Source organism: Vespula vulgaris, chromosome 12, assembly GCF_905475345.1.
Source record: "Vespula vulgaris chromosome 12, iyVesVulg1.1, whole genome shotgun sequence".
NCBI classification, from domain to species: Eukaryota; Metazoa; Arthropoda; class Insecta; order Hymenoptera; family Vespidae; genus Vespula; species Vespula vulgaris.
This window is the reverse complement of record NC_066597.1, coordinates 3,420,001-3,435,272: the sequence shown is the minus strand read 5'-3', so window position 1 is coordinate 3,435,272 and position 15,272 is coordinate 3,420,001. Positions and strand designations below refer to the sequence as shown.

The 15,272-nt window shown below is 29.5% G+C and overlaps 1 protein-coding gene across 7 annotated transcripts in view; it reads right to left on the bottom strand.

Annotated features, from left to right (window-relative positions):
* LOC127068240 (inositol-pentakisphosphate 2-kinase) overlaps positions 1–15,272 on the bottom strand; it is a 138,146-nt gene that overhangs the window by 27,421 nt on the left and 95,453 nt on the right. For all 7 annotated transcript variants that reach the window (XM_051004149.1, XM_051004147.1, XM_051004146.1 and 4 more), the window contains one exon: positions 8,740–8,978. In XM_051004149.1, coding sequence (XP_050860106.1) covers positions 8,740–8,934 — 195 coding nt within the window. In that variant the 5' untranslated portion in view covers positions 8,935–8,978. The remainder of the gene's footprint in view (positions 1–8,739; positions 8,979–15,272) is intronic.

Here is a 15,272-nt window from a genome sequence, read left to right as displayed (position 1 = left end):
TCACGTTATATACCGATCTCAATTCTTCCTACGAACAATTTTCTTCGATCAAAATGACAGCGTATTTATAGTCGAGTCCCTTTCTTTACGATCGATATCGATATCGATACGTTGTTTTCGAAAAATAAAAAGAAAGAACAGATCATAAGAAATCGTATAAAAAAAATTTCTCTACTCTTCGAAAAAGAACAAAAGAAAAATAAAAACAAAAACAAAAACAAAAAGGAAAATACAATCACTCGTAATAACCCTCCTCGAATTATTTTCGAATTTCGAAAAACTGTACCAATAATACTACTAATTACCGACGGACGTTCGTGCGTATACCTTCAATGATTTCCTAAAAAAAAAAAAAAAAGAAAAAGAAAAAAAAACAAAAAAAAATAGAAAATAAAGAGAAGAGAAAAAAAAAACGGAAAAAAAATGGAGCGCTCGAATTTACCAATACAAACGATTTATTCGCTATCGTATCTATTTCAAATATTCGACTACATCACTATACACAATACATACATACATATATAATATATACGTATATACATACGTATATACATACGTATATATGTATATTAATAATCGATAAATCGTATAGATCGAGTCGTGTTCGATATAACTGTTGAAAACATTGTATTAATGTATGTGTACCATAGGTATACAGAAAAGAATAAAAGAATCGGAGTGCAGTGCATGGCTTTGCGCGATTCTGACGCGCACGGTGCATTGATCAGTCGCACGAATCCCACCACTCCGAGTGGCCTCGTTCCCCTCCATACCCCCATACTTCGTCTACCCATCTACCATCGCTACCACCACTACCACTACCACTACCACCCCTACCACCACTACCACTACCACTATCACCACTATTACCACTACAAGAAACACTACCACTATCACTATCACTATCAGAGTACCACTACCAATACGATCACTACTACTATTGCCATCAGCACCTCCACCATCTTTCCAAGAGCCTCCTCCCTCGCGAGGTCAACGGCCAACGATTAATTTTCTCTCTTTCTCTCTCCTTTAACCTTGTCACTATATAACACCATCTCTCTCTCTCTCTCTCTCTCTCTCTCATGCTTCACACTATTCACGACAAAAGTAGATTCTAGTCTTCCTCTTCCCTTCTCTCTCTTTCTCTCTTTCTCGTTCTTTTTACGAAGAATTTTCCTTTTGATCGTCATCACGCGATCTACGACTGATTAGATTTAGATAGCCTCGTATTTAATTACTCTACTTTTTTTCTCTCTCTTTCCGTTTCTTTTTTTTTCTTTTCTTTTCTTCTTTTCTTTTTTGTTTCATTTAAACGAGATTAATATAGGAAAGCGGAGATAAAAGAAAGGAGAGGAAAAAGAAAAGGGAATAATAAGAATGGAAAGAGAACAGTAGTAATAAAGAAAAAAGAAACACACACACACACACAGATAGAGAGAGAGAGAGAGAGAGAGAGAGAAATAATATTGAGTGAGGTCTCGTTTTATATATGAATCTACATACGTACGTATTACATATCTAGAAATGCCACTATGTTGCGTTAGGTCATAGCTTCGTGGGGTTGGGAGAACTTATATATGTTCGCGAGTAAAGAGAGTCTCCCTACTTTTGTCGAGTTGATTTATGAGAATTCACCGGTTCGTATCCGGTGATTTTCGAAAGACAGTTGGAGGACAGGTAATAATCTCCTATACATTAGTTTCTCTCTCTCTCTCTCTCTCTCTTTATCTATCTATCGATCTCTGTTTCTCTTTCAATGTATTATCTCTTTTCCTTCCTTCCTTCCTTCCTTTTCTAAGTCCACCTCTAAACTCACCGTGACGATTAGAATTGCAATCGTGACGGTACGGCCAACACGCAAACGCGAGCAACTCGCTCACATTGAGTCGCGATTTATGAGCTATCGTTTAAACTGGAAGTAATCTAACAGAGTTAACTCCCTGCAATTATCTTCGCCTTGAATAAGAGAGATAGATCCAAACGAGAATGATTTTCTTTCTTTTATTTATCTTTTTCTTTTTTCTCTTTTCTTTTCTTTCTTTTTTGTTTTCCTTTTCTTCTTCTTGTTTTTGTTTCTAAGACATATACGCATTTATATCTATGGGACATTATTTTTATGGAGAGTTCTAACGTAGTTACGAGTTTCTTCGATTAGTCATTTATTTGAAGTAATTATTATAAAATGATCTATCATATATATATATGTTAATTCTTTATTTTGTGTTATATTGAATTGTATTGTAATAATGTATTATTAAATATACATATATATATTTCTTTTTATTTGTGTTTTATTATAATATAATTCGATAAAAGAAAGTATATAGATATATAATAAAATAATAAGCAAAGTTTTTCCATATCTCTTATTTAAACGACTTTCATAAATTACCAGCAGATTTTATCAAAATAATAATAAAAATATGACAGAGAGAGAGAGAGAGAGAGAGAGAGAGAGACAAAAAAGAAATAGAGATGAATTTTAAATGCAACATTCTTATACGCATATATACGTACGTACATACATACATACATACATACATACATACATATATATATATATGTATTTTATTCCGTAGCAGAACGTCATGTTGTAATTTATTTCGTTCGTTTCGCCTACGTTCATACTGCGTGACATTTTCTAGTCACTATAAAATAGATACATTTCCGAGTTCAGTCATTGCACCCCATGCCATCAACTTAGACGAGTCACTACGAAAGTCTTTTTTATGGCACGCATGGCCTTTGGTCTAGTTATAAGTTCGACAAACTCTCAACTTACAAAGTAAGTTCATATAATACAGACTCGAAACATAAACGACAGAGAGAGAAAGAGAGAGAGAGAGAGAGAGAGAGAGAGAGAGAGACACGATTGTTTAAATGTAACATTGCAAAAGTTGTATTACACCGATCTAAAACAAAAAAAGAACTTTTTTCTTTTTCTATTTCTTATTTTTTTTTCTCTCTCTCTTTCTTTTTTTATCTTCTTTTTCTTTTTAATTATTATTTCATCCGATGATATAGCGTGTTACGTCTACGTAACAGCTGTGTCCTCGTATTAATTTCGCACGATTTCAATTTTTTTTCTTTTTGCATCGGAAAAAGAGAGAGAGAAAGAAAAAGTCGAGCCCACTAATTTTTGCTACAAATTTCCCTGCCCTTTTATCTCGTTATCTATAACGTTAAAAAGATCTATTTCAACAGAAAAAAAAGAAAGAAATCTGTAGCATTTTCATACGTTTCTTATTTTTCCTTTTTTTTTTTTTCCCTTCAAATTATAAATTCAACGATATAGTTTCATACTTAATATTCATTATAATAATAAATAAATAATACTGAGATATAGCAGTAAAGGAAGAAGCTCTGATCGATCTTGTTTGTTAATTCTTATAAAAAAGAAAAAAGAGAAAAAAGGAAAATTATATAAGACTATAAACATTAATTTATCCATTACAAATCCTTCAATAAAAGTCATTACATACATACATACATACATACATATATACATATGTACATATATATATAAACGATAATTGAAAATTTATAAATGTGAATATATTAATGAAGATCGATGAGATCATTTTTCAAAAGGTCGATGGTCGCATTGTCGATTAAAATCATTGTGCTCATAGATAGTGTCTCGATAAAACGCGATCACACACACATACACACATACACATATATCTACAAAAATACAGAACAGGTATACACACACAAGTATTATCGACGTAGTTCGTAGAAAATGCAGAGCCGTGCAATTATTATCATCGATCTCTTCGATAAAATCTGTGATGCGTCAACACACTTCGGTCAATACTGCTGTTACCACACGTATTACATTAAAACACATACATACACAAACACACACACACACACAAATCAGTGCATCCGATATTGTACTATCGCTGACAAAATGTAATATGAAAAAATTGATTTCTTAGAACACAAATCAATGTGCATCGGAGATCGAATATGAACGACTAACCACTTATTTAAACGGGGAAAAAATCAACGAACTTAAATACATACAAACGTATTTTTATATATACATATATATATATATATATATATATATATATATATTTCTAATAATTTCATTTTTTCCTGATTGAATTATCACATTGACGTAATAACGAGGAAATCGAATACAACTTTGCACGTACTATTCAACTTTTATATTTCAAATTAAGAAACGTATCTAAAGAAACATATATATTTTTTATTTGTATTTCTTATTTTTTATTTATTTACTTATTCATTTATTTATTTTTTTTTTTTTTTGATTAGTATTGCTACGTTATCAATTTTTCTCAACAAAATATTTATATGTATTTATACGTATGTAAGTATATATATATATATATGCAATACGTATAGCCATGAAATGTTAATTTTTGCGACACGTTTATGTTAGTCCATTAAAATGAAAAAAATCGTACAATCGTTTTCTCTCTCTCTCTTTCTCTCTCTCTCTCTCTCTCTCTCTCTCTCTCTCTCTCTCTCTCTCTCTCTCTCTCTCTCTCTCTCTCTCTCATTCTTTTTTTCCTTCTTTCATTAGTAAAATCGAGAAAGAAAGATAAGCAATATCGATTCGTTATAAAAACATATATATTATTATACATATATTATACATTATTATCTTAATCATTTATCGATCTGAAAAAATACGAAAGCCAAGGTATTTAAAATGTATGAATAAAAAGTTCTTCGAATTTGAATACAAACATTTCTTAGACATGATGAATTATTTCCTAAGTAAATGCAATTAAGGAGGTTAATATGAAATAAGAGGAAAATAGAAAAGAGAAAAGAGAAAATGACAAGAAAAGAAAAGATAAGATAAGATAAGAAAAGAAAAGAAGCAAATAATCGAAAGAGTAAAATTCAATCAAGAGACACTATCGATACGTTCGATATTTCGATAATTGAAAAAACGTATGATCTTCATTCGAAAATATAAAAGACAGAATCTAAATATATTTTTTTTTCATTTGTATACACACACACACACACACACACACACACACATTGGTTACGTTCAATGAATTATGCGAATAAATCGACGTACGAGATGAATAAAGTAAAAAAAAAAAAAAGAAAAAAAAGAAGAAGAAAAGGAGTAGAATGCCAAGGAGAAAATCAATCAAAAGATTCTTATGATTGATATCTCGATAAGTGAGGACGCATGATCTTTTTTACTTGGAAAACGTGTACTATGATATTACGTGTATTTAATGTATATAGTTACATACGTATGTGTATGTATGTACGTATGTAAGTACGTATGTTTTCTTCGTATGTACGTCTCGTGGTTTTACGTTGATCATCTATTAGGTCGAAAGGAGTGTCCAACGGAGAGCGAAGGTCACGTTATCCATTATTGTTGGGTATAAAAGAAGCGAGTTCATTTATGCGAACGACGGTCTATTACTATTATATACACTATGACTTCTTTAATTCATGGAAAAAAACGTATACGTTGTTGGATGTGACGCCTGTCTTCTCTCTTTCTCCTTCTCTCTATTTTATTTCTTTTAATTTTTTTCTTTTTCCTTTTTTGTCTCTCTCTCTCTCTCTCTCTCTCTCTCTCTCTCACTCTCTCTTTATTTTTATCATCGCTTTTTTAACTCTCTCTTTCTTTTTTTTTTTATTTTTATTTAACTCTCTTTTCCTTTTTTCATTATTAAAACGTCCAACAGTAAATTGCTTTCCAATGTACGAGATGATATCGGCACGCGACTCTATTCAGTTAGAATTTTTTTTCTTTTTCTTTTTCGTTTCTTCTTTTTTTGTTCTTTCTTGCTTTCTTTTTTATTGAAAGTTTCCGACCATTCCGTACGTTTTGTTATAATTATCGAATCAATCGATATTTCTATATCGAAAAGAAAAAGTTATTATACGAAAGAGTATTTCTATCGTCTATTGAGAGAGTGTACGTATGTATGTCTATATATGTATATATGTGCGTGTGCGTTTGTGTATGTATACATATCTTTATATATATATAGGTATGTATTTATCTATTTATAAATAATTATTACGGATCACTGTAATAGGTATCTCGGTTTATACGATAAAGATTTTTTTTTCAATGAAGTGTTATCATTTTCGAATAAATAAAATTTCGAATAAAAAAGTATGGCTTTCTTTTTCTTTTTTTTTCTTTTTTTTTTTTTAATAGATATGTCTTGGTTTATATAATAATAGTATTCTATTTTTTTTTTTTTTTTTTTTTAATGGAATCATATATAATTTTAGAAAAAACGAGTAACGTAATATTTCTTTTTTAATTATAAACAATATAAGATATTAAGACATTCCTATTCAAATATTCCATCCTATATACATAATTATATATACATAAATTACATATATATATATCCATACATAAATATTCATTTTGCAATAATTATATAAATTATAATAAATCTATTACCATTACTAATTATTATAATAAATTCATTACAATAATGATACATGAATTTTTTCTTCAAATCAAAAAACAACTTGAACGAGGAACATGAAATTTCACGAACCCTCTCGTTAGAAAAACTTTTCTTTACTTTTTATTTGTTTATTATTCCTTTCCTTTTTACATTGATACACACACGTATCCATACATACGTACACACACATATATATATTCTTTTTTTTGTTTTTAAGAGACAAAGTACCGGATAAACTCGGTAGCTTCCACTTCATTTTTCTCGCTTCTCTGCGGTCGCTTTGTCGAGTCTCCATCCTATTATAAGTTCCCCACCCATTTACGACGTCGTTAGAGTCTCTCTCTCTTTTCCACTTCATCGTTAATTTATGAGTCGTGTTTTCTTCCTTAGAACCAGCCGGAGGTACTCGAGATATCGTTTCGTTTCGAGAGTGGATTCTTGTCCGGTATGACAATGGCGATTCACTCACGAAATATCTCTGTCTTTCTCTCTCTCTCTCTCTCTCTTTCTATCTATCTACCTCTCTCTCTCTCTCTCTTTCTCTTTCTATCTCTCTTTCTCTCTCTCCTCGAGCATGCGCACGCGTATTCTTCTTATCGGTATTCACGATAAGCACTTCGAGTAGCTTCGAGTGTCTGGAAAATTTTGCGAGTTTGCTATACTCGCAAGGACGATTGATTTTTCTCTTTTATCGTAGGAGAAAAATTAAAAAAAAAGGAAAAAGTACAAAACGAAAATTTGAGAACTTCCTACATTTTCTTTTTCTCCTTGATTTTTTTTATCACTGCAAAGAATTTTTTCAATCATTGTAAAGAATAATTTCTGATGACTGAATAATATGATGATTACGTTTCAACGATCGACAAAGTCGTGAGGGATAAATAGTATTTCGAATGAATTTGTAAAAATCGACAGTAGTTTGTTACAAAAGGGAAAAAGAAAATTTGCAAATTCTTCTCACATTTCTTTTTCTTCATTGTTTCTTTTTTTATCATTACTATTATTATTATTATTAGTATTATTATTATTATTATTATTATTATTAATAGTAATATCATCGCGAAAGATCGCTTATTACGGTGTTACGATAGTCACGATCAAATTTTGTAATCGATAGTTTTAGAAAGTAATTGTAAAGAAATTTGTAAATTTTCTAGATAACTATGAATTTATTATATATAGAATCTTGAGGAATTTATTTCTTCGTAAATGTATGTTTATATCGAAAAATGATGATACATATATATATATGTACATATATATATACACATATGTATAATACGTGTGTAAAGCAAATATGTAAAACAAAATTAGAAATATATGGAAAAATAGAAAGTTTCGAAGGAATCATACGGATGACGTTGACGACGATGACGACAACGCGATGTCGACGATGACAAGAAACGATTAGAAAGTCACGAGGCTCACAGAAAATTTCTTTTAATATTAATAGAATGGACTCGGAAATTCAAATCACTTTTATCATTAGGAAATACCAAATTACTTTTCAAGGATAATTGAATTTACAAGGCTATGTATCGTAGGTACAAATTGTCGTAACGAACGATTGTCTCACCTTATCGAATTAATTCTAATCGATTCTTCAACGTTAACTGACAACATTCTTCTAATCAACGAATGTATATTTTTGAACGTTGTTTACGAAATATTAAAACAATTCGAAAAATTCATAGCTTTCTTTTTATTTCCTTCTTATTATTTTTCACTTTAAGAAGGAAGGCGTGTGTTTCATTCATGAAATTTTTATTAGTGTTAAAGAAAAGTGAAAAATAAAAAGAAAAAGAAAAAGAAAAAAAAATAGAGAGAAAGGCATGCAAAATTTTTCAAACGATCGGACGAACTTACGTTAGATTTTTTTTTACGGACTATTCATCATTCTTATATATCATTTTCTTACGTCTGATCCAACGATTCAAATGTCATAGTTACTTGACTGACATGATTCTTGATACGTTTAATTATTTTTTTATTACATACAGATATAAATCCGACGTAGTAATTTCACGTGATTGTACTCGTTATGTATGCTATAATCATTTCAAAATCTAGTTTAACTTTCTTGGCAGTTCAAAAAATAGATTTTTTTTTTCTTTAATTTTCTTTCTCTTTTTCGGTTCGTTTGTTTTTTTTTCTCTTTTTTTCGAAACTCACCTCGTGTCATATTTTAAAAACAAATTAAATTAAATCAGATTAAATTAAATTATATTGAGCACAAAAAAAAAGGAGAAGAAGAAGAAGAAGAAGAAATTTATATAATATTGTATGTACTTACATGTGGTAGAGAGACAACGATGTTAGCATTTCCTTCCCCTCGATAAATGCAATCCTTCACGGAGAGACTTTCAAATGAATCGGAAGTCGATGAATCGACATCGTGCTTCGAACTTCCGTCACGGATCATCATCGATCTTATCTCATTGTCGTCTCTGTCTTCGTCTTCGTCTTCGTCTTCGTTTATTCGAATCATGACTATTCTTTTCCAATTGTCTTCGTTATTGAATATGTATTTATCTGTTATAACAAATAAAAAAAGAGATTGATTATTTTCAAAAGTATCATTTGTCTTGTTAATTATTATTGATTATCGTTAATCGTCGTAAATATATAGTTGTTAACACTTTGAAAATTTGTCAACGATCGATACGACTATTTTATAAAACGACAACGACGACGAATAATAATAATAATAATAATAATAATAAATTAATTAATTACTCCTCGAATCACGACAATTGCTTTCCAATTATCTTTCGTAATTCGTTTAATTATCATTAATTATTTATTGCAACATCTTACGAAAACTTTTCCTATCGATAAGAATTGGTTTTCTTTTTTATGCACATTTGATAAATGATAACTGTGTAGATTATTAAGATAGACTAACGTATAATATTATTATAATAATTACGAGTATATAATATATATTTACATACATATATATATATGTATGTATGTACGTATGTATGTATATTAAAAATATAAAAAGATAGATAGATTAAAAATCGATTAAAAAAAAAATATTTCGACATAGATAAATTAATACATTTATTGACATATTACTAATATATTATATTCGATTATACACTCCTGTATATATGTATATATACAGAAGTTAAAAACAAAAAATTATATAAACTACTAAATATCGAGTAATATATTGTTCGTATATGAGACTCGGGTTAAAGGAGTTTCGAAGTTGTCGCAAAGAAATAGAGATAGAAAAAGTGATAGTAAATAGACTAAGAGAGACAGAGATAGCAGCTCGGTCAAGATTTGCACAGCCGTGACATTTCTCGACTTTACCAGAGTCAGGATCGAAAAAATCGATCGAGGCGAGTGCCTCGAAACGGTGAAAGTCAAGCAAAGGCCACGCGTTATGCTGTCGTTGAGTCCATTCTCAGTTTTACAAACGATTGATATATATATATATATATATATATATATATATATATATATATATACCGTGTGGAAATTCAAATGTCGATCGGTCGATTTCGATGGAGATATATCGTACTGCATATAAATAAAACTACGGTGTATATATAAGTTCGATCGAGAGTACGATGACTCTTCACTATCGATATCGATAAATCTTTTTTATTTTTTCTTTCTTCCTCTCGTTTTTTTTTCTTTTTTTTTTTTTTTAATGACGATTTTTATATTACGAATTGTTAGATCGAGGATTTGAAATATAGAATTTCTTTTTTCCGATGATCATTATATTGTCTCTTTTATGTACAGGATTTAATTATTTTATTTGAATAAAAAAGATTGTCAGTATGTGTCTCTGTGAGTATTTTGTAATACGATAATAAATATGATTTATTAATTCACGGAGATATATTACCTTTTTTTTTCTTTTCTTTTTTTTTAGACAGATTTGTATCGTTTTCTTTTTTCTTTTTTTTTTTTCTTTTTATTTTGTTTTAGAGAGACGGAAGGATAGATAGGTAGATCTAAAGAAAAAATATTTTTATATATATACATTTTTTTTTTGCTTCTTAATTATGTACTGATATATCGATTCAAATTGTAATATATCAATTATTCATGTAATATATAATTATAATGTTCGATAATATTAACAATTCATTATAACATACAATTATTGAAATTGTAACATATCGATATATTAAATATTGTTAAGTAATATATCAAAGTATAAAAATATTTTTTCTAATATACTAATATACTAAGTATTTATATAAAAATACTTGTTTAGATATATTTCACACACATACACGTATACACATTTTCTTATTACATCAACCAAAAAGAGAACAATTATCTTCGAGGAATCGTCTGAAACAAACTTAATTTTTGTTCATCAACAAATCGAAAGAACTGATGTATAGAAATGATAGATAGTTCGATTTAATCGAAAAGCAAACTACTTTATCACGAGAGAGATCTAAATAAAAAGAATGTCGAGACAGAAAGAAAAAAAAAACAGAAAGAAACAGAGAGAAAGAGAAAGAAAAAAAGAAAGAAAGAAAGAAAGAAAGAAAGAAAGAAAGAAATAGTAAAGGGTGAGGAATGGATAGGGGTGGGAAAGAGGAAGGTTAGTAAAAGGAAGAAAGCTCGTAGAAAATCAATGTTTAATTATCCTCATGCCAGACGCAATGACAGCAGAGTTTTGTGCGCTAGCCTTTCTATCCTCTTTTTTTTCTTCTACTTGTACTTTTACTTCTTCTTCTTCTTCTACTATTTCCTTCTCGTCCTCTCTGGATTCTATTCGTCTACGTACATAAGTAAGTATATACACGACTGGGTAGAGAGAACGGGTATTACGAAAAAAAAAAAAAAAAAAAAAAAAAAAGAAAAAAAAATAGAAAAAACTCAGCTGTATATCGTTGGCTCGTAGTTTCGTGTCGTCTACGACTAACATAAGTGCGACGAAACGAAAGAAGCGCTCGTTACACACTATGTCTAACGTAAATTCGCAAGAATAGTTTTGTGTGTCTGTGTGTGTGTGTGTAATAAGAGTGTAACGAGCGTACGAATAGAGGATCTTTTCGTGTTCGTGTGTATGTCCATGTGTATGTGTGTTGTTAGTACTACGACATATTTTTTTTTTTTTTTTTTTTTTATTATATACTTCGTCTTCTGAAAAGAAGAAAAAAAAAGAAAAAGAAAAAAAAATCAAAAGAAAAGTTGTTAGTTTTGTGCGTTCGCCTGTCTCTCTTTCTTTCTTTCTTTTTTCTTTCTCTCCTATTTACATAAATTACCGTTTAGAGAGTAACGACTTTTCTTGTCCAATTAATGTCTCTGCAGAGAAGAAATTTATTATACATGTACACCTATCCATATATATAACACTTTCACATAAAACGTTATACTGTATCTGTATTAAAGTTGGAGGTATTAATTCGAACGTATGAAAAAAGGAATTAATGATTTTATATTTACTAATATATCTTATCTAAGGTTATCAAATTTTACTTATAAACATTGTGTCGATTAATAAGTAAATATATATATATATATATATGAATAAAAAATAGTAAAAGAAAAAAAAGAATAAAAAATAAAAGAAAATAAAATAAAACGAAATAAAATATTCCAATCGACTTTTGTCGAAATTGTACGTAAAACTTTTATATGGACCACTTTGAATGCATGTACGTGTATACATACATACATACATACATACATACATACATACATACATACATACATACATACATACATATATATATACACACATATATATATATATATATATATATATATATATATATATATATAAACTAGACAAAAGCTAGGAAACAGTCGATCTCTCTTTCGCAACACGACAATATATCTTTCTTCGACGAGGTTACGAGAAGGAGAAACATACGTAAGAACCGAAGTCATCTAATTTCTAACAATCACAACGACGTAGAAAAATTTGTCAACCATCTCGTAAATAAGTATCTATTGATAATCGATAAAAACAATAGATCCAATATCTATCAATTTCGATTTTATTTTCAACCAAACGAATATCGAAGAAAAACGAATAATTATCTACGTATCTACGAAAAGTCATTCATATGAAATAAAAAATGAAATAAAAATGAAGAAATATATATATATATATACAAAAACGAAGAAATTAGATGATTCGAAAGTCAACAATTTTAAAGAGAAGAGGGAGAGAGAAAAGATCTCTTTTGTAAGATCTTGAAATGATTTTTTTCTCTTTTAATCTCTCTCTCTTTTTTTCCAGTTTTTATTTTTGGTTACGAGGCCATTACCTACAATTACTCTATACTCAAACTCATTTACTGCTATAAGCAAACGTTAATAGACGTGCGTAAGCAAGCTGAGTCATGCGAAATCCAGTTATTTTTCTACGTCGACGAATAAGTCGACTTCGAATCGCGATCTTCCCTTCTCGTCCCTTTTCATCACTATCCTCCATCATCATCATCATCATCATCATCATCATCATCATCATCATCATAATCATCATCATCGTCATTATCATCTATGATGCTAATTAAATCTTTTGCGAGTGAACTTTGACTCGATTTTCAAAAGAAGTTTCAAAAGAGGTTTTTATCGTCATCCACGATAATCAGACTTTGAGAACGATTATGATAAAAAAAGAGAATATAAAAATTGGGACGACGCTTTTGCTATCTCGTTTCTTTTCTTTTCTCATTTTTTGTTCACTCTTTTATTTTATTTTAAACTTTCTCTTTCTCTCTCTTCCCTTCTCCGTCCGTCATTTTCTTAATCTTTAAGAGGAAAGAACGATTAAAGGATTATTTCCTGTCTTACGTAGGATGACTTGACGAGCCAGTAGAATCATGCATTGCCGAGAGTAATCTTATTACAAGGCCAGTTATCTTATTATAGAGCTCGTTGTCTCTATTTCCGATTCTGGCGAGGGGTTTTTTTTTTTTATTTTTTATTTCTCTCCTTTTTTTCTTTTTTATATATATATATATATATATAGGAACGTATATGTGCGTTCGCTTTGTGTGCGTGTAAAATATGAGTACAAAAAGAATATACGCGAGTATGTATATATATTATACATACGTGTATATTTTCTATGAATTATAATCTTTGATTTTTCCTACAATCTTTTATTTTTCATCATTTGCAAGAGATTTATTTATTCGAATACTATATCGATAGTATAATGTATTAAACCTTGAAAACTTATATCACGATCGATATTCAGTAGTTATCACGAAGTAGATACGTTATTAGTTCAACGATTAAATAGACATATAAAATTATGATTAGGATTAAAATATTATAGTATCAATCCTTTCTTAATACTGTCAATTGAAAGAAAATAATTTCTTTATTATTTTATTACGAGATTGGTTACGCAGACCGAACGAATTAATCGTGATGATAATTTTATAAACGATATTTAATTAATCTTTAATTAATCTACACACACACACACGCACATACATACATATTTATTAATGAAACGAACAAAATTATTATTACGATCGATACAACAATCAATCTCCATGACTGTTCCTATATGACGATCACTTTTCGTATCATTAAAAATATAGATCATTAAATTTCGATCATCTCGAGCTAATCAAATTTTATTCGAACGTTATCGATACTAAAATCTCGAACGAATTTTTCATTATCAATTTCTTTCTTTCTTTTTTAATTTTTCTTTTTTCCATTCGACTCGAAGAAGCAGTGAATTAAAAATCGAAGGAATGATATTGAATGATATTGAGAATATAATATAGGATTGAATGGACGATTACATTCTCACTGGGTAGATGCGTAGGGGGTGTATTGTTAAAGAGGGGGAGGGGAGTTAACGACAAAGAGAGGATAAGAAGGGAGAAGGGTGGAGAGAGGACCCTTAGGCACTCTCGCTCGCTCGCTCGCTCGGTCGTCTTATCCATTTTCGCGTAAGGTCAATGAACTCATTGGACTTTGCTAAACTCTCCGCGGGATTCTTTAGTAGTATGCTTCTATATATCCATATATGTATGAATGTGTACGTGTGTGTGTGTATATATGTGTGTATTATCTGTGTGTATATATCTCGTACGATGTGCAGTTCGGGTAATTGGAAACGCTGCATTTAGTCTCACAGCGTGCAGAAATACGTGCACTGTCTCTGTCTCTGTCTATGTCTATGTCTATGTCTATGTCTCTGTATCTCTATCTCTATCTCTGTGTCTCCGTCTGTTTCTATCTCACTCTCTCTTTCTCTATCTCTATCTCTATATATCTGTGTGTATCTATCTATCTATGTATCTATGTATCTATTTATTTATCTACTTGTTTCTCTTTCTATCACTTACTCACTCATTCATTCGTACATATATATATATATATATACGCGTTTATGTGTATGTACGTAAAGATATATAAAGTCAGATGTTTAATAAATCATTATATCTTCTCTAATAATATGTATATAAATAATTATTGCCGGTATTAAGATTTAATAAAATGATTCTATGTATAGGTAGATACGTATGAAAGTTATTTATAATAGGTTCTTTATCAATCGTTTCTTTATCAATTATAATGCAATATATATATATATATATATATATATATGTGTGTGTGTGTGTATCTGTATTATTACATATTTATATTCCTTACTGTTTTGAAGAAGATTAGACGAAGATAGATGATGTAAGAGATGTAGAAATATTTGTATTCTCTCTCTCTCTCTATCTATCTATCTATCTCTCTATTTATCTAATTATCTTACTCTTTCTATCTTTATCTTATATATGCAAATACGTAATGTCTTATGATTTCTGTTTAATCATTTTATTTTTTATCATATGTAGACAGAATGAGAATGAT